Raw genomic sequence first — 25,535 nt, forward strand, 5'->3', positions numbered from 1 at the left:
TGATGAATAAAATAATTTTATTTTTTTTACAAAGATTATACAATTGTTGTCTACCTTAAAGAACACCTTTTAGCAATTAAGACTTAATTTATAAGATACCATATGAAGACCTTATTACATAAGTATCACTAATTTCAAGATATTTAGTATGAAAATATGTAAGGTCATTTTGAAGTTTCTTTATATCATAGTTTGCCATTGCACTGTTTAAAATAATAAAGTAGAATTCATTAACTCATCTCGCTTTGAAGATCTTTTTCTGAAACCAATCTTCTATCTTTGCATTTGTAAAGGCAAGCATTTTTTTTTAAAAAAGTCCAATCCAGAAGCTGTCAAGTTGATGCCAATATATGAATTTGATTCTATGATACCAGTACTTTAAAAGAGCACATCGGTTATACATGGCTTTGAATCTTGGGCTACAATTATGCTACCAAGCTCAAATGGAGTCTCAGTCATGTGGCACTGTGCATTTCCTCTGAAGACTGTTTAGAGTCCTGGGTTGCCCAGATCTGATGAAGGTGTTGAAGGCGTTCTGAAGTTCTTGTGCTTACATTCAGGGCAGGATGAACCTTTCGAATGCCAGACTCGCCCATTAAAGACAGGCCACAAATCCCAAAATAGGCATGAAGAGCATCTAGAAAGGCAAACCAGAAATGAGTGTGTATGTGTGAGAGATACATATACTATTCACATATAGGCACACACAGTACAATAACCTATTATTTTCTAAACTAAGATCTTTTCACTGAAAGTAAGTAACAAAGAAAACTTCATTCTGACACACAACTACATATTTTGAAAAAAAAAATTATTTAATAGGTCAAACTTAGAGAACATTGCATGAAGGCTTTTTTGTTTATATTCCACCTTTTGTTCAGCTCAAGATAGCATATATAGGATTCTCTCCTTCCATTTTTCTTATAAAAACCATAAGCATATGAGGTAGGTTGGGCTGATTGACAGTGATTGGCCCAAAATCACTCAGTGATTTTAGAAGAAAAGAGAACTCTAATAGGCTGAGAAATTCAATGCTAGGTATTATATCTCTCAAATGCCAACATGTAGATCCCATTATTAAAAGTTTGCAGAATGTCACAGAAAAATAGTTTGTTTGACTACTGTTTTGGCTTCACTACTGCAACATATGCTCTACTGCTCTTGAAGATACCTGGAAGGTTCAGTTGGTCAGAATGCACCTGCACAGGTAGTCATAGGTATGTCTCGGTATGCCTGTGTAGTATCTGCTTCATGAGCTGCACTGTTGCTGTCTTGCTTCCAGCTACAATTCAAGGTGTTTGTCATTCCTATAAAGCCCTACAAAGTACAGGGCCTAGTATTTGAGGGATAACCTGTCTCTCATAACATCTGTTGGGCCTATTTAATCTGTCAGAATTGGCTTGCTTTGGATTCCTTTGATTAAACAATGCCATCTATCAGGACCCAGGAAGTTCACCTTTTAAGTACTAGTAGTGTTGGTGAACCTTTTCGGCACTAAGTGCCGAAACAGGAGCGTGCGCACGCATGCCGGAAATTCAGCAGAGCAGCCACCTGGTGCACATTTGCGGGCCGGGAAAATGATCTTCCGGTTTCCGATGCACACATGCACACCGGCCACCTGGTCTCCTGGTTTCTGGCACGTATGAGCGAGCGAAGACCAGCTGGCCGGTGCGCATGCACGCACTGGAAACTGGAAAATCATCTTCCTGGTGTGTGCATGCGCACCGGGTGGCTGCTCTTCCAATTTCCAGTGCTCCTGAGCGTGTGAAGACTAGCTGGCTGGCGCACCGGAACCCGGAAGAGCAACAGGCGACAGCTCTGCATGCCACTTCCAGCACGCGTGCCATAGGTTCGCCATCACGGTACTAGCACCTGCCCTCCAGAATTAAGTTCCCTCTGAGATTCTGATAGTAGCCATGCTGGTGTTTGAAAGGGCCTTGAAGACCTGACTCTTCACCGAGGCTTCAGCAAGGATGAAAAATCAAGGTGAAATGTCTAATAATTGCAAGAAGCAAAGTTTATATTGATAATAAAAGCTGAATTCAGCATAATGAGTGCCAGCATATGAATCCAATTAGAAATCTTCATGAAAGGAACGTCTGATCTTCCTAGTAAGATCCCTGTACAACTTAAATATTTATTCATGCATCTACCAATGGTATGGTTAACTCACACAATCTTGCAGAAGAACTTGTAAATATACTTTCAAACTTTCTAAGAAATAAAAAAGCAGAGAGACAATTGTCCAAGATAGTCAACATTTAACATTCTAAGGTTGATTCTCAACTATATGGACAAATGTCAAACAATTTGATTTAAAGCCTCAAAACAATATTAAATCATCAAAAGGTTTAGCAAACATTTTAGCATGGTTTTTTTTCCAAATTCTGCTCATAGTTCCATAGTTTTTCTTCTAAGCCAGGATGCAAAATGACATGATTCCAAGCAAATTCTATATCTGTACAAATACACCATGTCTTCCAAGCCAACTTTGATTTCTGGTGACTTTTATGAATATATCCCTTTAGTTTTCTTGGCAACAATATAGAAGTGGTTTACCACTGCTTTCTTCTAGGATGTTAATTTTAACTTTCCAGTCTAGCCTAACTAGGTCCAACCCTGCTTAGCTTTCTAAGATTAGCCAATACATCACAGATCTTTACAGAGCCTTCAGTTAGTACTAGAAAACTGCTGAATGCTGGCATAGAGAATCAAAGAAGGTATGAGTTGGAAGGGATCTTGTAGACCTTTTCCTGTTTCCTGTGGAAAACTATTAACCTTTCCAGAATATTGGCCACAGAACTGCCATTTGAAAATTTCTAGCAAGACCAGACTTCTATTGCTTAACAGCCCTTATGGGAAATTTCTGTTAATATGTACTCTAAATTTCATTTATTTTAATTTAGTGAATTGATCTGTCATACTCTGAGTTTCAACACAAAATATCTCTGATGTTTCTTGCATGTGACAACCTTTAAGATGAAGGTAGTCCTTGATTTATGACGAGTTTAGTGCCCATTCAAAGTTACAACAGCATTGAAAAAAGTGACTTACAATTGGTTCTTGCAGTTAAAACTGTCATAGCATCCTCACAGTCACATAATCAAAATTTGGGTGCTTTGCAACTGGCATGTATTTATGATAGTTGAAGCTATCCCAGGGTCATTTGATTGCCATGTAACCCTCCCAGCCAAGCTTTTGACAAGCAAAGTCAATGGGGGAAGCTGGATTCGTGTAATGGCCTGCATGATTCACTTAACAATTGCAATGATTTGCTTAACAAATGTGGCAAAAAGGTCTTAAAATCAGATGTGACTCAGTTACTAACTGCCTTGCTTAGCAACAGAAACTCTGGTCCCAATTGTGGTCGTAAGTCGAAGATTGCCTATACCTGTAGACTGCGATCATATCTCCATTTCATTTTTTTTTCTGTTACAAGTTAAACATACCCAGCTCATTAAGATATTCCTTAGAGCAGTGGTCCCCAACCCCCGGTCCGCGGACCGGTGCCGGGCCGTGGAGTACCTGGCACCGGGCCGCACAGCGGCCGGGGGACATGAACGCTGCAGCGCAAAGGCTCCTGGGCCGTGCGCAATGGGCCGTGCGCAAAAGCTCCTGGGCCGTGCCCCCACCCCTGCGCGCGCTCAGCGGGCCGCGGTGATAAAAAGGTTGGGGACCACTGCCTTAGAGGCACTGGTTTCTGTAGCTCTTCCCTGAACCTGTTCCAGCTGCTCCATGTCCCTTTTGAAATGCATTGGACAAAATAGTTCAACTGCAGCTTGATCAGTGCAGATTAATCCTCCATTGCATGGGGGCCAGTTGTTACACTGCGGCCTCATTTTTAACTAGTAGGTGTACTAGTACTTCTACATCCTTCTTACATCCACTGCCATCACACAAAGTCTCTGCATTTCTATACTTATAAGCTGATTTATTTTTACCCTCAAGAGGAAAACTTTTTATTTGTCCCAACTGAACAGCTCCCCCCCAAAATCTCCAAAGAGGACACAACAACAAAAGCTCCATTTGTTATTTGATTCACAGGATGTAGAATTCAAAGCTTCAGTATCTTGGATTTCACAATATAAAAGCACTTTAAACTTTAAATTTTGGAAAGGTCATCCAATCTTTTTTCTTGCATCTTGTTCCAGATCAATGTTAACATTTGTTTGCACATTCATTTCTAATTAATCAGCCAGTACTGTATTGTAATCTCATCTGGGAAAAAGCTAACTTACTTTAAAATCTATTGAGAATGAAATTATAATATTACAATAGTTTTTTTCCCCCTGGATGAGATTTCAGATATTCAGAAGTTGAGAACAGAAGAAGTCTAAAAATTCAGGCTTTAAGGACCGCGTGAAACTCAGAAATATCTGAGTTTGTTATCAAACATTATTACCACAGGAGAAGCGGGAAATTATTGAATACGTGAGAATGTAATTCCCTATACTTAAATTTAATTAAATATAAATGGAATCATATCACATTTGATCTTTGTCCTAGCACTGTTTATTACAAGTAGTCCTTGAATTACAACAATTCATTTTGTAACTGTTCTAAATTTTATCAATGGCACTGATAAAAAGTGACTTTCTGTCACTCACTTGTCACCTCACGGTTAGATTATTGCAACACGCTCTACATGGGGCTACCCTTGAAAAGTGTTCGGAGACTACAGTTGGTCCAGAACGCGAGCTGTCGTGGGTGCACCTAAGTACACCCACATTACACCAATTCTCCGCAAGCTGCACTGGCTCCCTATTGGTCTCCGGTCACAATTCAAGGTGTTGGTTATTACCTTTAAAGCCCTATATGGCTCAGGGCCAAGTTATCTTCGAGACTGCCTTCTGCCACATAGCTCCCAGCGACCGGTAAGATCCCACAGAGTTGGTCTCCTCCGGGTCCCGTCAGCTAAACAATGTCGGCTGGCGGGCCCGCGGGGGAGGGCCTTCTCTGTAGCTGCCCCAGCTCTCTGGAACCAATACCTCCTGAGGTCCGGACCATCCCCACCCTATTGGCCTTCCGAAAAGCGGTGAAGACCTGGCTTTTCCGGCAGGCCTGGGGCCGTTGATCTTGCTCTTGTGATCTGGCGAGATCCGGCCATGAATGGTGTGAATGAGTTTTTAATGTTTTTAATGTTTTTTAATTTTTCAATGTCTTTTTATAATGATTTTTTAAATGTATTGTGAGCCGCCCTAAGTCTTCGGAGAGGGGCGGCATATAAATTAAATTAAATTAAATTAAATTAAATTAAATTAAATTAAATTAAATTAAATTAAATTAAATTAAATTAAATTAAATTAAATTAAATTAAATTAAATTAAATTAAATTAAATTAAATTAAATTAAATTAAACTTATGACCATTTTTCACACTTATGACTGTTGCAGCATCCCTATGCTCACGAGATTTACATTCAGATGCTTGACAACTGACCTACATTTATGACGGTTGCAGTACCAGAGTGTGACCTTCTGACAAGCAAAGTCAATAGGGAAGCCAGATTAACAACCGTGTTACTAATTTAACAACAGCAGTAATACACTTAACAAATGTGTTAAGAAAAGTTGTAAAATAGGGCAAACACACTTAACAAATTTCTCACTTAGCAACATAATTTTTGGGCTCAATTGTGGTCATAAGTTGAGGACTACCTGTAGTTTTAGAGTATGGTTCTTACTGTAGATAATTCAGGGTCTGGTAATACCAATATTGTAGAATGTTCTGATATTTTTGAGATGAAGTGATTAGATTGGAAAATCGTATGGTATTCTAAATGCTACCAGACAATAACAGGTTTTAAAACTTTAATAGTTCTATCTTTATTCTACTATCCAAAACCCCAAACAAGAACCTTGTGTTTTTTGGTACACTACAAAATGTCTTAAGCCTTAGCACAAATGTGTATCTTTCCTAAATAATACCTACCAGTGCATATTCTTTTCTTCTGCCACCATATACATCATTTTGCATTTTCTAAATTAACTCATTTGCTCTTTTATTCAATTTTCAAAGACTTTGAAAAAACAAAGTCCATTTGAGGACTTTTGAGTACTCCATTTGAGTTTCCTTAGTCATCTGGAACTGCTTCGTAATTTGACTATATCATTGATGATCCAATTCCAGATTATCCTGTATTGTACAAATACCTGAGACTTATTTCCTTCCATTTTGACAATTATTCATTTATTCTTACACTACTTTCCCTTTTATAATTGACTATTAATCCATATGATAAGCACTTATTCTATGAATACATATGCAGAATCTTGCCTGAGAGATTCTATAAAATATTTTATTAGATTACTTTTATCTGTAGATCTGTTTTATCTTTTGAAAAATTGGAGACAAAAATTTATTTCATTCCAGAAAACATTCCTATTTCCTTTTGTTTTGTTTTAAGACAATCTTTTCTTTGTCATAAATGATCACGTACGTAAGCAAAAAACTGAAAATACCTGGATGACTATCTGGCCACTTAGCAAATCCACCAACAAGGCGATCTTGGGTTGATAAAATGTAATTTCTATTTTTTTCATAGTTTGTGTACTGAAATATTTTCAGAAGCTGAAAGAAAAAATTATGATGTTCAAAACACCTCAGAAACATCACAATAAAGCAATTTCTCATGAGGAACATTCAAAGCTAGATGATGATGCAATGTTTATATTAAACGCTCAATTGACAGCCTCAAAGTAATATATATTACTCAAAAATCAACTACAAGTTTTCTCCTTTCTTCCTGCTCATTCATACATTTTAATCAGAAATTTTAGCCGTCCAGCTTGATGAAAAAGTCAGAAGCTTGTATGCTGTTGGCACAGTAAAACTACTAATATAGAATAAGCAGACTATAGATTCTAAAGTCTTATTTATACTTTCAAATTACCTTAAGGGTTGCTCCTACCCAAAATGAATAACAGGTATCTACAGGCTTGTTGGGTCTTCCTTGATAACCATTCTGTTGCCTCATGATACACCATCTCCTTATTCTCTTCAGTTCCTTTTCAGAGAAGACTTCCTCAAGTTTCCCCATCAGGCACAATGATGCAATACCACAAAAAGTAGAGCCACCTATAACATGGGGGACAGTCTCTTCAATATGTTTACAGTCTTTATGGAATTACTAATAAGATTTAATTTACATGAACTATCATCTACTATTAATGTTCTCAAGCAACTACTGACACCCATAGCTTTTTCCTCCATGAATTCATTTAATCTTTTAAAGTAACCTCCTACGTGGTGTACCTGTTAATAGCCTCCAGCTGAGTTTAATTGGTTCTAATTTATCCAACTTTGAAAACATACTGTAGTTGTTATTTCACAGTGCATGTGGGAGCAAAAACTGAACATAGTTGTAGCAAGCATGACACTTGAAGAAACAGCAATCCCAATAAGGGAGGAGCTAGCTTTTGTCAATAAAAAATTAGAGGATTTTTTCCCCTTTCTCACAAGAATTCTCAAAATAGAATTCACAGCGTTCACATTTTGCCAGCACTGGGGTAGAAGTGAAACTCAATCAGATTTCCACAACCATTTTTTAATAGTTAGACCAAAAAATTACCTTACCATGTGATTCAAGTTCTGCTCCTTGGGCAAGACCATTATCATAGGACTGAAAAACAAAAATAAATTGACAATGTAATATTTTTAACAGACAGATTTTTTTTAACGTTGCCTAAGGTGAATTGAACTTGGTCAGGACCATGATCAGTATGTTAGAAAGTAGAACGAAAAGTAGAACGAAAAACCAGAATCACCTTCCTCAATTGCATTCGTCTAACTGGAAATCAGAGCACCATTAAATGGTAGCACTTTTAATTCTAAATGAAAAACAAAGATCTAACTTTTCAATCACTAAAGGAGCAATAGAAATATTAACTTTCACAGATTGGATTTTGTTTTAAAATCTAGGAGTTAAAGTAACTCTTCTGCTTGGATTTAAATATCTGCAAGCATAACTCATAGAAAAATGCTTTCTCGCCCCATCTTCCCAATGTATTCATATAGTTATCTGAGGGTTCAGGATTCCTCCAATGGAATCCTCCACTCTGGCACAGGTACAGGAGCAGCAGTAGTAGCATACTAGTATGGGAGTGTATACTAGAATGCACTGAGTAAATGCAGAAACCTGAAGGAAAGTGATTCCACACAAGTAGAATCACACAATATATGACTTTCTTTTGTAAGTCAATAAAAATATTACCTTAAAATAACATTTGTCTGGTCAAAATAACAACTGATTTCCCAGCTCTATGAATTTCAGCAGCAGGCCAATTTGTATTGCCTACACAAGTTGATATTAAATACTAACAGCCTTATTCTTTTGCACAGTAACATAAGATATGGTAAAACAAACAAACATCTTTGTGTAGTAGTTCTCTAACAATGACATCTATTTTGCCTTGTATAAAGAGCCATTATTCAAATAAATAAAGAGTCAGTGTGGGTGGTTAAAGTGCCAGACTAGAAACCAGGAGATCATGAATACTAGTCCTCCCTTAGACAGCCTGCTCACTCTCAGCCAATACAAATCTCAGAGTTATTTTTGTGGAGAATAAGAGGAGGGGACATTATGTACATCAAATAAAGATGCAATATAAGTTTGATAAATACAGTATCCATAACCTAGAAATCAATATCAGTGATAGTAATTTGCATCAGTGATATATTTGGTTTACAATATAATAAATACATACAAACTATATGTTATATCTTATGCCTTTTTATACTGTATAAATCTTAAAATCCAAATTGAGATTCAAATAGAGCTTGTATGGAAAGACAAATATTTTAAATTCAAATTAAGATTAATATCTTCATTTAATAAGAACTTCATATTAAATTGAAGTAAATAATTTCAAGCATTTATTTCTGCCTATCAGTTAAAATGCTGCCTCCTTTATCCTGTGTCTTAATCTTAATTCAGAAAAAACAGAGAAATCCTACGGTATCAGATTTGTTCTTCAACATCATTATTTTGAAGCATACTTCATTTTCCAAGTACAAAATCAAATGTACAATTTTTTCATTCTCTGGGCTCAATCTACTAATATTTTAGTCATTCCAAGTTTTCCCCACATCAGATCAGAATTAAAAATAAGCAAGTAATCACTTTGTGAAGAATACATTATCTCTTTTCTTAAAGGAATTCATGAAAAAACTAGAGCTGGCAACTTGAGAAGTAAGGAGCCTGGGATCGAATCATTAGATAAACACAGTACCAATGCTATCAATTACCCCAATCTGAGAAAAAGACTGCATACAATCTATTACAACAAAAGGACAGAAAATAGAAGAAAAAGAATTTAAACTTGAAGTGACACATATACAGTGAGATTTTTGTAAACTCTGTATCTTCATTATTATAGCTATTTGTATCTGCAATAAATCTTACTTATGTATCAGAGTCCTGTCCTTCCGTGAAAGCTCCTGAGTGCAGACTGAAACATCTAGAGAGATTAATTACAATGATGTGGATATAAGACTGAACATTTGTGGCATTATTACAATCCAAGGGCTATTGAGCTTCTCTAAAAGCAGCCAGTCTGATGCAGTGGTTAAGGTATCAGGTAGAAATTGGGAGACATGAGTTCAAGTCCCATATTAAAGTCCCATATTAAAGAAAAAAACCCAGCTGGGTGACTTTGGGCCAGTCACAGTCTCTCAGCCCTAGGAAGGGGGCAATGGCAAATCACTTCTGAAAAACCTTGCCAAGAAAACTGCAAGGAACTGTCTAGTCAGTCTCTGAGAATCAGACATAACTGAATGGAAATAAAAAGGAAAAAAAAAACAGCTTAGAGAATGTCTAAGAAATGGCAAGTTGACATGCTTGGAATCATGCAATTTCAACTCTTGAAGGTTCCAGACTTTCATAGAAATTGAATATTTGCAGTAATCAGATAAAGAGGAGAAAGAAATTTATGTAATTCAGAATTTTGCTCATTTACCACCACCTCACTTTAGAAGCTTATAACAGGAAATTGTGTATTTTGTTCATACTGGAATTCTTTGTTTCTTAACAATGATTTAAGACAATGATATTAAGTGTAGACTAGACAATTATAACTTAAGGCAACACTCTGATTTTTAAATTAAAATTTAACCTACGTTTTTACATCTAATGCAGTTATACTGAAGTAAACAAAACATTCCTATTTTCACTGTATTAGGGAGTAGAATTTATCACTGTAATCACACTTAAATGGTATGCATTAGCTTAAATTTGAGCTGATAGTCTTGGTATTCCTTATTTTGTAAACCAGACATTTAAAAATATTACAACCTCAATTTCCACAAAAGCTAAACATCACAATCTTAGCATAGTACACAATAGTACACTTTATATCTATGCCATGAATATGGAATACACTACCCAAAACAGAATTTAAATTTTTGAATTTAAAAACCACTTCAGTTAATCAGACTTCAAATACCAGATGCTATTTTTAACATCTTTTTTCTAAAAACATTTTTCATCTTAAAAAATAAAAAAAATAAATATACAACTAAAAAGAAAAACTATCAGTAGTTATTAAAGATCAGATGCTAGTTTGTCCAACAGAAATTACTATAGTTTGAGATAAAAAGGATAGGAAGTCTGTATATTTAGCTAATACTCTAAGAACACACATTTTAGCATCCCTATGAATCCTATATCACCATATATAGTTGTTGGGTGATATATATATTATCATTATGGTTGGTCGCAAAGTCAACCAGATGTTTAGTCTTGGATTTGGCATTTTTGTCCACCTATTAAGTCCTTCTCAAAGATTTGGGATAGGCACATGTTGTTTAATAATATTAAAAGTATTGTTGCAGATTGTAAACTGCCTTTTGCAATTGACTGATAGTGATTTTGTCAATGCCAATGGTATTCAAGTGGTGCTCCAGGTGTTTTGGAATTGTACCCAAGACACTTTTAACTATTGGTAGTATCTGTGCTGTCTTTTGCTACAATCATTTTACTTCTATTTGCAGGTTTTATATTTTGTGATTTTTCTCCTTTTCTTTCTCTTCTATTTTGCTATCTTCAGATATTTTAATGTCCACATCCAGATTTTTTTGCCTTTCTTATCAACAATTATTAAGTGTGGGATGTTGTGTGGCAGTTGCTATCTTTGTTATTTATGGTTAAACTAAAGACTACTTATTCAACTCAAGAAATAGCTAAATATTATCTCTATGACATAACTTGTCAGCAAAGTTGGAAAAAAAGGCATTATCCCAATCTCATGAGCAGGAATGCTCATGAGAAGGAATATAATGGCTTTCTAAGTACACGAAACAAAAAACATTTTAATCAAGAGACACTTGGCAAAACTTACCATGCTTCTTCTAATATAGTCAATGGCTTTCTTTGTATCCATCCCTGACCAACTATTGAGCATGTAGCATATACAAGCAGCACAGTATATAAATCTCATGTCATTTTCACTTCCTTCAAGGACTGCACAAAAACTAGAAAAAACATTTCAGTTATGTAACAGTTATTACATTATTTAACTCTGTATTTTTGTTTCCAAGGTAAAACACAATGGTATGGTTTTCCTTCAATGATTAATAATACCAAGTATCTCTCCCTCCCTCCCTCCCTCCCTCTCTCTCTCTCTGTCTATCATCTTGAAATTTTCCTTGAGTCAAGGTCAATTATAAATCCAATTTAAGAAGATTAAGGTCTTCAGAAAATAAGAGAATATTTCCTGTTATGGAAATACAATAATTCAAGCACTCATTCAGAGATCCAAAGCTACACTTTTATTTTTTAGTATGTATGCCTACGTGACTACTTTTTGCTTTTGCTTTCACATCCTTATTTTTACAGCGTTCATGTGCAAGTTGATTCAGGAATACTGTATAAAGGAAGACATATCACTCTAAAGAGCTCAATTGCCAATTACAATAGCAAGAGAAATAATTGATATTAGAGATACACAATGCAGAGTTTCCAACCCTTCTCTACATGAAATATTGTGAAGCATCCCTTTTCAAGTGAGAACCAGGCATTTTAAAGACATGCTGGGCCACTCTGAATAGTTTCAAAGTGTTCCAAAAGTGTCAAAGGGTTCAAAGCATAGAGCACAGCACTTCCTGTTCTTGTTTTTCAAGGTTAAAGCGTTTCTAAAATGTTTGATGCAGCCACACAGCAGTTGCAGGCCCAAAATAAGATTTTTCCCCCACACATTCATATTTAATCATCGTATTGCAAAGCTGTAGAGTGGAATTGTTTCTGTAAGACACAGTTGTAATTAGACTGTGGGTCATAGAAGAAGATATAAGATATCACTCCTCCTATATACATCTACAAATATTTCAGTTTCTTGACTCAGCATTTTATATTCTATTTCTGTAAATGCAATTTTTGTTAGCCTAGATTGAGCATGTCCAATTTGTCATTCACCAGCTACTTGATTATCATTATCAAGTAAGGGAGGAAGGCCCTGAAACACCCTGCCAATTTTATCATTTAAAGGCAAGAGCATAGGTTTCCCGTTCCTGAGCTGTGCTTTGTAAAATGAGGAAGGGCCTAATAAAGACTATTCTAACCGGAAGGCCATGGTCTCCAGTTGCCTTGTCTAAAAAGATAACAATAAAGGCATGGAACAGGAAGATACTTTTTCTTTATATGCTTAGCTGCCCAATCAAGATTCAGCCTGACCAATTGCTATACTATAGTAGTGTGCATGATTTTGACATTTTTTTTTCCTTTTCTAAATATATTTTACTGTACCTCCCATCTTCCAGCTGTAGAGCTCTGAGTCCTGCCAAGCAGGCTTCTTTATTTACTCGACTTAAATCATCGCCAAGAATAATTAAGCAGCAAAGGCCAGTGTAAGTCATTGCTATGTGCCCACTATCATATGGATGAGAAATACCAGGCCCCTGAAACAAGAGAAAATGCAAGTTTGTTTACCAAACAGAATTATAATCACATAAATACAAGCATTTATTTTGCAGAAAATTGCCCTGAGCTTTTTATTGTAATTCAGGAGGGATCTAGTCAGGAATACTGCTTGAAAAGCTATATATAAATGTCCACCTCTACATGACCCACACATACTGTATCAGCAACTGTGTGAGCATAGGAAGAAGCTATTTTAAGGCTACATAGATTTATGATGCCAGAGAGTTTTTGCAGAGACTTTTTGTCAATTGGTGACCGTTTTTAATCTCAACTTACCTCTGTTAATACACATCTCCAACAATATACCATTTGATAACAAATAACATATTGACACTAGGAAAATACTATATTTATCATTTCAGGAAATCTTCCTAGCAAGTAGTTAAATAAGCAGAAATTCACTTTTCAAATAGAAGGTTATAAACATGGTACCAATAACGTCCGTTCTACAATCTTTGTTTATTAAATTATTCATAAATGAATTATTATTAGGATGAACCATGGCATGGCAAATCTATTCAAACAGGGAGGACAGCAATTAAACAGCAAATGTAACAAAGAGTTATAGTGAAAATGGAGAATTCTACTTCAAGAGATTCAGAAATTGAAAAGATTATTGCACAGTTGGCAAGTCTGTTAAGTCATGTGATAAATTAGGACAACCGAAGCCTAGGAAAGTTAACCATCAAAGAGGAGGGCTTTCCTCTCCTGTATTGGTTTTCAGAAAGGAGTATCCAGGCTGCCTTCATTTAAGCTCACAGAGCAGAGAGATGCAGGTATTATATTATGTCATATCCTCATGTATTCTATATGACTTCCAACCCTCTTGGTAGGAGGGGGGAGAGAAAATTTCTTTATTTGGAAATGTTATCAGTTTCTATTTGAGAAATGTTATCAGACCAGCATCTGATGATTTCCAGTAAAGATGAAAACAGTAATGGGGTGATTCTTAATACCGTGTTTTCCCGAAAATAAGATCCTGTTTTATATTTTTTTGAATCCTGAAATAAGCGCTTGGCCTTATTGCCATGCCCGATTGGGCTTATTATCAGGGGATGTCTTATTTTGGGGAAACAGGGTAGTTAATGTAACTGAAAAGTCCACCCAAATTGCATCTTGCAGTTTGTCTTTATCCAATAGCTAATAAAAAGAAAAACACTCTGAAAGTTTGGACTTCAGAGCAAGCACAACCCAGAATTTCTTTGAACTATGGTGTGCTTGCTAAATACCTAAAATGTACTAAATAACCATATCAGAAAGGAAAAGAAGTACATTCCAAAGGTGCTTTTTTTTTTTTTTAAGATGTTTCATTCCTCATCCAAGTAACTTCTTGGATGAGAAACAAAATATCTTCAACAGAAAAAATAAGAAAGTCCAGTTGCCTCCTGAAAAAGCACCTTTGGGATAACTATGACCCTAGATGACTGAGGATCTCCATAGACTTTTAGAGAAGTACATTCATTTTTCTGTACAGCCAAGGTATAATCTGAATCATTCTATGGTAGACTGGATAAGAATGGCTCATTATTTAAGATGTAAAAAATATCTGCATTAACTTAAAGCTTTTATAAAAATACCATATCTGTATTATTATTTATATCTATACCAATTTACTATATTTAATCATGTCTGTAAATAAAAATATTTTCCCTACATTTTCGGAAAACATTGCAGCATTTTTACAGCATTTAATATTTCTAATTTCTACCCATAAAGCACTATGTTTAGATTTTACACCTCATATCCATTTTAACTTCTAAAATGTCAGTTAAAATACATTATTCACTAACCTTAGATGGATTGAAAGGTATTCCTAGATATGAAGAACCACGGAAGCCACAGTGATGCATGTTTGTTCCTTGGGAGAAAAAAAAAAACTTGTTATTTTCCATACACATTAGAAAATAGGAGAGGTCTCTTAAAAACTGCTAGCACCTGGTAGTAAAAAAAACCCAGCTGAAATGTAAAGTTGTATGTAGCATATCACTATAGATACTTTTCAACTGATGATCACAATTGGAACCAGAATCTGGTGTTAAGTAAGATGGTTGTTAAGCGAGTTGTACCAATTATATGACCTTTTTTTTTTGCATGGTTGTTAAGTAAACTTTGAATGGTCACTAAATGATTGACTATAAGTTGAGGACTACCTCTAATATAATCATATATACTTATTCATTCATACATACATACACTTAGAAATTCCAGTAAATTCAAAATGTTTACTTTTGTAGGTATGTAGGTATGACCTGCCTGTCTTACAAATTCTAGACAACATATAAACAAAAAAAATACCCCAGAACTAAGCATCACTACAAAGTATTAAAAAAATACAAATGGTAGATAGTTGATAGTCCACAATGGGAGGCTGAACTGGCCTACCAAAATCTAAGAAAGATTAGATCTTGTTAATGCTTGAATGGGAGATCATTAAAAAAAAAAATCCAGGTTTGACTAGAAAACAAAAAAACCATTCTAGAAAAAGTCAGTGGCAAACTACTACTACATTGTTGGGGGGAAAAAATGTCTCCAGGGAGTCACTGGAACTAAATGCGAGAAAAATCTTCCCCTTTTTAATACAGTTAAGGTGAATACACAATCATCTGCTCATCAACATATTTTCACGGGATATAATGTATAAAACTAGACAATAAACATTCAGTGAAAAATCACCAAAAGCTTTAAACAAATATTTACATCAAAACATCAATTTCTAGATATTAAGCATTACTAAAGTTTATCAGAAACAATGGGAAAAACTCCTTCTGAAAAAATCCAAAGTTTAATTTTTCTTTCGTATTCCATACAGCTCTTCACAATTACTATTCTTTCCAATTTTGGGGGGGCATAGATATGCCCAGATTTGCAGCCTTCCAACAGAGGAACTGTTTTATGTTATAATACCAGCCAGCAATATTTTCAAGCACTATAGTTCTTTCAGTGCAGTGTAGTTATGCAGCCCTTGTGCAATTTTAATTTTTAATCACCTTTACATAAAATACAATGTGCCAATGATGATTTCTAACTATTGTGTTGAGACAATGTTCATGCCTGGACTAGTCTCTGCAGTCTTCTTGGCAAGTGGTTTGCCATTGCCTTCTTCGAAGGACTAAGAGAGCGTGAAACTGACCCAACTGTCTTTGAGCCTAAAGTGGGACTAGAATTCAGTCTTTTGGTTTCTAGTCTGCTGCCTTAACCACTATACCAAATTGGTGCTCTCATACAAGTTATAAACAATCTGAAAATGCAACATACATTTATTTACAATTTAAATAAAATGCTAGAATAATAAATATTAACATTGGTATAAATCAAACAGAATTGTAGAATGTCTTCAGAGAACTTCAAAAATATGCTATACTTTGTACAGATAGCCCTTGGTTAACAACAGCAATTGGGATTGCAATTGCCAACATTGGGGCAATTTTTTGAACAATGGATCCAAAATGTAATCTTAATAGTATCTGTCTGTGTATACAGACTCTGTCCAAATGATGTTATGGAAGAGGAACAAATTCTACCTTGAAAGTGGATTTTAAAATGACATAGAATGTCATAATTAAAAACGTTACATTGGACGTACAAAAGGAACTGGCTAATGTCTTAATTAAAAGGGATATGCTAACAACAAATTGAGAGAATGACCTGAATAATTTTCCTACATTTGATTTATAAAACCGTATTCTCAAAATTTTGTGATAATGGACAAAGAAAAATGAAAAGAAATAAAATTGTAGCATGTTATCTGAAGGGACTAAAGATCAAGTTAAAAGTAAAAGTAAAAATAAAAAATACCTCTGAGGAATTTTTGGAATATAAACACAACTCTAGGATTTTCATTTCATTATTTGCAGAGTTATTTTTAAAGGGAAGAAAGCTATTTGTGAATTTTAAACCAAGATACAAAGGTAAAAGCCCATAAGAACACCAACCACAAGCAAGTTTTCTGTTTGTTTGTTTGTTTGTTTTAAATTCTAGGACTGTGCAAATACTTACAAAAAGATGTTTTGATACATGCAGACACGTCTTTTTCCAACCTCGTGCAGTAGCACTGGAAGTGTTTCTGACTGCCTGGGCAGACCCAGCCAGGAGCACATTCCAAAGCAGCTGCACAAGCCTGGAGAAAGATGTATCTGCTTTAGCATTTCAAGGAGATGGGTCTCATATACTCCATTGTGTGTCCCAAAGTATTTTTTCTGAAGCACTTGCACAATCCTACAAAACACACTCACTGAACTTGTTGCTTTTAAATTATCTGTACACAATCAAACTTCCTATAAATCTTGGTTTCAATCTTCTTTAACCTGGTTCCATAACCACCATTGCAGCCAATGATGATGAGAAATGATTCAACACATTTCGAGGGCACCAATTTGGGAAAAGCTGGTATAATTTTTAAGTATTCTTGAAATTAATTACCAAAGGGGATACCACAATAAATGTATAAGAAATCACAATAAGAGTCATCCAGCAATTTGAAAATGAAACGAACTGTAGCCAAATGTGAGCTTTTATAATAAAGATTCCAGAAGACTGCCAAAGTCTAATGCTAAAGTTTGGCACTTTTTGAAATTATAAATGGAATATTTAAGTTTCACATTGCAGTATCAATGAGTGTTAGAATGTATAATTTTAGTTGCATAATTTAATATTACATTAATAACTAGATATAATTTGGTCAACTAGATTTAAAGGAAGTAGTCTGAAAAGATCAGACCAAAGTTACAATCAACAAAATTAAAATCTTGAGGTGCTTTAAAGACTACAACACATAATACTTAAATCTGTAATAGATTTGTTTCTCTAAGGCACTGCCATTGATCTTTCTTTTTATTTGAAACCAAATATAAAATCTCCCTTTTGAAATTATAATCTGAAAGTTTTCAATTAAATTAAATTATGGGAGTGTTCCTCACCAGTAGTATACATACGTGGAAGTAACTCCCTTTCTCAAATTTAAAATCTTATGCTCATAATTTACCATAATTGATACATACAGTATAATAACAAAATAGCTCTGTATATGTATGCGTATATATGTTTGTATATATCAAGTCATTGGTAAATCTTAAACTTTGAAATGTCAAAAACTCCTAGATTATAGTATGGTGCCATCTAGTGTTTACAAAAATTGTATTATTACTTCTTAAAAAAAATTAAAGCTTTTTTTAATATGCTGCTTCAAGATAAACTAGATTTTAAGTATTGTAATTTCCCGGTCTTTGGCCCTATTCATTAGAACATTATGCACTATGGGAAGGGTAAATCCCCAAATAAATTAGGATGGATTGAAAGCATTTGCAAAAGTATATAAAATATTCCATTTATTTAACTCCACAACTATTATGAAATTTACACTAAAATCTGATGACATCACACTGAAGTGTAATATAGCTTGTTTAGTTTGATGGCTTTCCTTTAGCAATTGGATAAACCCAGAAAAAGTATGGTTTAGGGAGCTGTTGTGGCGCAGTGGTTAGAATGCAGTATTTCAGGTTGATTCTGCTCACTGCCAAAAGTTTGTTTCTGACCAGCTCAAGGTTGATTTAGCCTTCCACCCTTCTGTAAAATGAGGACCCACATTGTTGGAGGCAATATGCTGACTCTGTAAACCATTTAGAGAGTGCTGTAAAGCAGGGGTCCCCAACCCCCCGGTCCGTGGCATGCCAGAAACTGGGCCGCTCAAACAAGTGAAGCTCCATCTGCGGGATGCAGGCAGCATGTGAAACTACATCCCCTCTGGTCTGTGGAAATATCTCTCTCCACAAAACCGGTCCCTGGTGCCAAAGGGTTGGGGAGCGTTGCTGTAAAGCACTATGAAGCAATAATATAAATCTAAGTGCTACTGCTGCTACTGCTCTTAAACACTTAAACTAAGGTTAAAAATCATAGCAGTGACAACCCAACTTTATAAAATTATTGTATCTGTCTTAAAAGTGCAATAAAACTGAGTTCTCCTTTTGCTATTGAGCCAATATTTCTCTGACATTAATGTAAGAATCTCTGAAAAAAAATCTTGGTTATTTTTGGTGGGAAAGGCTGTATTTAAAAAGATATTACTAGCCGCAATAAAAAGGATGCATGAAATACCTTCTAAATCACTCTGAGCTTCATATTTCAAGAACTCCTGAATACAGTTCATAATGAAGTTGATTATTGGTACATTTTACTCTCTGTGTTCAGTATTTGAAATGAATCCAATGTTTTCATCTCATATTTTAGACTTCTAGTTTAGAGAATAAAAGTGCCTTTGTAAATTTGCTAAAACTTTTTATGTATTCTTGCTATGGTTCCACAGAAGATGATAATAGTGAGATTTTATATTTGAGCCAATTTTCACTTCTATCTACAGCATTTTTACTTTAAACATACTTTAACCTCTACCACCAGAACATGAGGAGATACAATATCTGAAGGAAAACCTCTTCCAGCATCCCTTTGCTTAAATCATGATGAATTTTGCAGGCCCAGATTAAAACGCCCTCTCATGCTAAAGTTTGGCGAAACACTACAACTCTAGAATGCATTGTGAGTTTACCGGACAACCAACATTAGTGTCTTGTTAACAAACACATTTTATTACTGGGAAAGACTGGTTTTGAAGGGCAGCATTTAATTAAAAATGAAAATCAATCACCATTTGTCTACATTCACTGTATCAGAAAATCTACCTCAGACTTGGAGCAAACAGCACATAGAATGTAGGCCACTGATATCCAACAAGCAAATTGTATTCCAGGCATCCTGTTGGTTAACTTTCTAACAAGTAATGTGACTTCTTTCACTCTTTTTTCTTACAGCAGTGAAAAATTAGCCTTACATTTATTAAAATAACTGCAGATTGGGAGAGTTACCAATCTGTACATTGGTTACAGTACATCGTTATTCATACCTAATAATTCTTTAAAGAAATTCTAGCAAATTAATGAAGAGAAAAAAATCTGATAGTTTGTCAGAATTTTTTTTTAATATCACAGCATGCAAAAACCATCTTTTTAAAGTTATCAGCAGGTGCTCATAGGAATCTCATTCAACTTTCATTCCTTACTTGCTTTGGCAAACGTTATTATCAGCAATGTACAGGCTTTTGCCAAGCTTCACTGCACTGTTCATTGACTTAGGTAAGAACAAAGATATTTTAGGACTGACAAGCTTTTTATGCAGTTCAAATAAAATAGTTTCCACAACTGATATTCAGATGAACAAGAGAATGGTCTCTTATTTTTAAAAGACAGACACTATTCATATGTAATGAAATGTTAATAAAAGAAAAGCTAAAAACTCACTCACTGTCTTCTGTGGGAAGGACTTGCAGAGAATAAATCCATTCTATTATATTCTCTTTGTTCACAACATCTAAGGAATCCAACATATCCAAACCAGAAAGTGCAAAAAAAGCAACTGTCAACCTGAAAGGGGGGAGGGGACAAAAATAGCAATTTACTATTTACCATTAATATTAAATTCCAACCCAGATGATAGTTATTTGCAAGGAGGATAACTGCAGAATTAACTGAAACAACATGGGTGTTATAACAAGAAAATAAACTTAATGAAACATACAGGACCACAAGCAAGTAGTTATTCCACCATCAAATATATTCATTGTAGTTTGATGAACGAGTAGATGCATTACCCTGACTCCAGCATTACACGGTCAATTTTCCCCTACGTTTCTGATATTTTCATTTCCCTGAATTTTCCCTTTCCCTTAACATTAAATCCTTTAAATTCTTTTGACATTTTAAAGAAGTTTTACTGGTATTAATTCACCTCTGCACCAAAAAACACTGCTGAGCACCTGCAAGTGTTGCTGCTCCTGCAAGCTGCACTGCTACTACTTCACTAGCTGATGAATATCTGATCGGTATAACAACTATTCCTTTGTGGTGAGAAAATATTTTTATTTATAAATGTGGCCTTTTCCTCTCTTCAAGCTGTGCAGGCTTGTTCTTATTCTTTTCTTACTCTTATGCAAATCACACATTTCCATGGTGTATCTGAGTTAATACCAGAAACATGATACTATTTCCAATGATTTTTCACTAAAACATGTTATTTACTTTATAAGCTATCAAGGGGGAGGGAGATACATGGGTCTCTACATTCAGATTCAGAAGTTCTGGAGACTTCTATTCCCCAAGGACTAGGGTTGGTCAAATAAATGAGCAGTTGATTGTTACAATCCATCTTTTTTATTGAAAAGCACATGACTATGTTAAAAAATATCAGTAACTATTCAAAGGTTTACTAGATTTGCATATATAATAAATACTTCAGGAAAAGTGGGTGAACATTTCAGAGAATGAGCAAAAAGAGCAATAGCCAAAACATGTTCTAGAAAACATTTATATATATCTGCTGGTGATGGAATAAATTATTGAGCAGTATTTTTCCAAGTCAGGGTTTTATATATTGAAACTTAAGAAATCTATAAGAATATATGTTATATGCACTTAAGTCATAAAAGTAAATAGCAAAATTGATTGTGTTACTGATTGTATTAAATCATAAGGCACACTATAAATACTTTAGCATTTACATAATGGAACAAAAGACAATTTCCACATTGATATAGAAGCCAAAAAAGCTTTATATAGTGCTGGAAATCAGTCAATCTGTACAAAAAACCTTCTGTTTGAGCAAATGTTAAGACTTTTGACACAATTATAGTTTTGCTTAAATAAAAACTGAAAATAATTTTAAGAAATAAATGCATATTTATTATTTTTAACAAAATAAACTCATGCATTTCATTGCTTATTTGGTTGTCCAAATTTAGGATGAAATAGGACTTCAGATTCTAGGGGAGTCTTACTAGCTATGTTCAAGTCTATGCAGGAAAGCCACAGGGAAGTTAATAATAAGCTATTTTCATGGCCTCAAAAACCAAACCCAGAAATTACAGATATAAGTTGCAGCTACCTACATTTCATTTAACTATTGGGAATCTTGCCAGGGAAAACATAGCATCAACTTTAGCTACAAAATGATAACTAAACACTAGCTCTAGGAAGAAGTGTAGAATGCTATTGAATTCTTACACCATAATTTTTTTGGAAAAATCTGAGATGCAGTGAATGCACATTGCAACAACATGCTTCTTATTCACTTTGGAGCATGCAACATTTAATTTTAGAATCAGTGGATGTTTTTGACAGAAAGATACAGTTTAACATATATCAAGGTTTCACAATGCAATAAACGAAACACCATCAAGCATATTCATACCTGCTACACCCACTTTTAATTGCAATGTGTGTTCAAATTTTAACATTTAGCTTCACTAATTGTATTTCTTGCATACTCGCCTTTAATAGAATAAGTTCTAAATAAGTATCCTAGATCACGCAGAGTACATTCAGAATAAATAATGCAGTACAAGTCCCAAGGCCAGAATTAAGATTCCAATCCAATGTGGGAAGCACAGAAAATAAAAACTCCTTTGCCTTTGATGTGTTTACCGAAACTGCAACACCTAGCTTAATAGTAGGATAATGTACAAAGGGCTAAAGTTAAAGCCTTTGCCTCTAATGGGCATACTTTTAAATTAGTGAAGACCCTTAGCTCTTTCTCCCCAAATGTAGACATATTAATCTGCAATTTAAATAAATTCATTCTATTTCAAGATAGTGAATTGAGAAAATTAGTTTCAAAATGAGGAAACTATTGATAAAGAAAATTTCATGAGAAAGAACATATTCTCTAGCTGCTTTTTTAGAAGCCCCACATCTTCTCTTTCTAAGGAGCTTGGTAAAGTCCACATAATACCCAAGTATCTTGATCTCAACTCCAAGCCTAAAAATATGATTTTGCCACTCATCTTGACGACAATCTTACAGGTGTCCACTTTGGACTAAGTTTGACTGAATTCAACGGGTCACACTGTAAGGTTTTTTAAAATATACTCTCTGCAATGTTTGTACTACTCACCAGCAGTTTACTCAACACAGATTTCTCAAAGAACAGAATAATCATGTTCTTTGTGGATTTATTCTGTTCTTTGAGAAATCTGTGTTGAGTAAACTGCTGGTGAGTAGTACAAACATTGCAGAGTATTTTCTATATTTTCCATTTCAAATTCTATACTTATTTACCTTTTATACTTTCGCTTTTTAATTCACATTTTCAGTCATGTGTGTCAAATTCTTTTGACAATCTTACAGTGAGGCCTTTCTGAATGCAAAGCAGGTAGCCTACCAACTAAACTGGGTAAGCATTACTACCGTCTGCTCTCAAACCTGTATCCATCTCAATCAGGGTTAGAGTAAGCATTCAAAAGTTTTGAAAATGGTACAAAACATCTGGATTCTGATCAAGGGTAAGCTGCAAAATGTTAACAGTTTAATGAAACGAAACAGAAAGTATCTTAACTGTTTTGAGTCTGCAATAATTGAAAACAAGTTCGATCTGTTCTCCTCAATTTGACCTAAAACGCACGAGGCAAACGGGGTCTTAATTTTGTTTTAGTACCAGTGAGATAGTCATTGTTAGATCAGCGCACCCCAACATTAAAGCTAACATTCGAAGTGTGTTAATAAGCGGGGATCTCTCTCAGCAAAACATCTGCTTTCAATTTCAAGCCGCCCCAAACAATCGTCAAGCAGGACTTTTGGCGCCCAGTCAAGTTTAAATAGGAATTAAGACTAACGCCATTCCACAAATATTGACTCCAGGGAAGCCTCCCGGAGCGCCACTCCGGCCCCCCGTCTCGACACCCCTGAGTGGCCAGAAGAGAACAAATCCTGGCGGGTTATTCCCGCTTTCCGAGAGGAACCCGCCCACCGCCCAGCTGTCCCAAGCACTTGGAGCGCAGGGGCTGCTTGTGGGGTGTCAACTCCTCGTTGACTTCCCCACCCGAAGCACCCCGAACGTCTCTCCCGCTTCCCCGAGGGTACCTGCTGGTCTCCAGGGACGAATAGCGTTCGGGCAAAATCTGAAGGCTGCGTTGGAAGAAGCGCACGTGGCGCTCCTTGAGGAAATCCAGCCTTTCCCCGTCCCCAAAGCCTCCCTCGTCTTCCACCAGCACCGTGCTCGCCATGTTGGTCTTCCGCTTCCTACTCTCGCACGCAGCTCCGTCACCGGCGGCACCGTCATGTGACGCAGCCACAACGCCGGGCCTTTTTTTTCCCTCTTCTTCTTTTAGCGGCCGCGACGGCAACAACCGGCAGCTGACAGGGCTTCGTTCCGCCTCTTGCGCCTGAAGAAGTGGGGTTAAGCGGCTTTGGCGCCAAGCGAGAGCAGCTTTAAAAATGGTCCGATCGTTCGTGCCTGACAGCCACCGCGGCATTGGGTAGCAATGGGCAACTTTTTGATTGATTGATAGATAGATAGATAGATAGATAGATAGATAGATAGATAGATAGATAGATAGATAGATAGATAGAAAGTTGCCCATTGCTATCCAGTGCTGAGGTGGCTGTCAGGCACGAACTATCGAAGCATTTTTAAAGCTGTTCTCGCTTGGTGCCAAAGCCAAGCTATATATATATATTTGTCATGGGATCAGGCATACAGTTCCCAATAAAGGAAAATATTTGTAGGTCACGGTTGAAATGAGGGTGCTCTCTGAACTTGCTTGTTTTCTTCCAGATGTTTCATTACCCTAACTAGGTAACATTATTAGTGCTAGTAAGGAGTATTGTTTGCTGTCAGTGTATAATCATAATAGTACTCACTAGCACTGATGATGTTACCTAGTTAGGGTAATGAAAGGTCTGCAAGAAAACAAGCAAGCTCAGCGAGCACTAAGGATCCCTCACACACACTTGCACAATTACAGATTATTCTATTTACATGGCTTGATCCAGAAAAAATAGATTTGACAACTTTGGTAGCTTCAGTGTGCAGAAATATAAGGAATGTAGTGTCTGTCCAAGAGCCTTCTGAAATTATGTATTTCTCATTGATAAAACATAATAATCCGAAGACCATATGCTACAAAGGCTGACATAGGTTATTAAAATTGAGGTATCGTGTGGCAAAACATGGATCTATACTATATTTTATGCAGGTCCTCTAGATTTTTACAGGGGAACTTCCAAAATTATCATAAATCCTAAAATATATCTGAGCTTGTACAATTAAAATAAACATTTTGTTCAGTAGCATTACAGTGACAGTGAAACAAGGAATTATGTTACAGTATTTTGTGTGCTGGACAATTTTTTACAGGGAGTTTCCATGCCACAATACTCATTCTTTACAGCATCAGCACTGCATTTAAGAGTGATGTGCAAGATCCCAAATCCAATCTTTTTTTGGAGCTCAGGGATAAACAACTGAAAAAAAAAAGTTATGGAACTTTGTTTTCATGTATGATAACTAGGGCAAGATTACAATGTGCTCCAAAGTTTGATAAAGCCACAATGGACAAATGGCTGGTGAAGGTGATGACATTTCCATAGATGGCTAAATTAACTTCTTCACTTAGAGTGAAAACAATATCTACACATATGGGTGACTGGAAACCCTTTATTAGACGTTGTATATAATGAAAACAATGCACTTACAATGTATGGTTTTGATAATTAGAAAAATAACTGGATAATAGAGTGAGATTTCTTTTGTCATAGAGTAAGAGATAATTTTGTAATTGTAGTGACAGTATATTTGCTGCAAA

General features: G+C 35.6%; 1 protein-coding gene across 1 annotated transcript; it reads right to left on the reverse strand.

Annotated features, from left to right (window-relative positions):
• Nucleotides 1-24,296, reverse strand: PGGT1B (protein geranylgeranyltransferase type I subunit beta). The gene is made up of 9 exons (XM_034432787.3): nucleotides 23,812-24,296; nucleotides 20,204-20,322; nucleotides 14,704-14,771; nucleotides 12,740-12,891; nucleotides 11,337-11,469; nucleotides 7,576-7,621; nucleotides 6,893-7,077; nucleotides 6,462-6,570; nucleotides 1-637 (listed from the first exon to the last, which is right to left on the reverse strand). The coding sequence occupies exons 1-9, from the start codon at nucleotides 24,201-24,203 to the stop codon at nucleotides 456-458; spliced, it is 1,386 nt and encodes a 461-aa protein (XP_034288678.2). The 5' UTR covers nucleotides 24,204-24,296; the 3' UTR covers nucleotides 1-455.
• Nucleotides 24,297-25,535: the final 1,239 nt, after the last annotated feature.

This window comes from Pantherophis guttatus, chromosome 2 (assembly GCF_059756535.1).
Source record: "Pantherophis guttatus breed Tessera chromosome 2, ASM5975653v1, whole genome shotgun sequence".
Lineage (NCBI taxonomy): Eukaryota > Metazoa > Chordata > Lepidosauria > Squamata > Colubridae > Pantherophis > Pantherophis guttatus.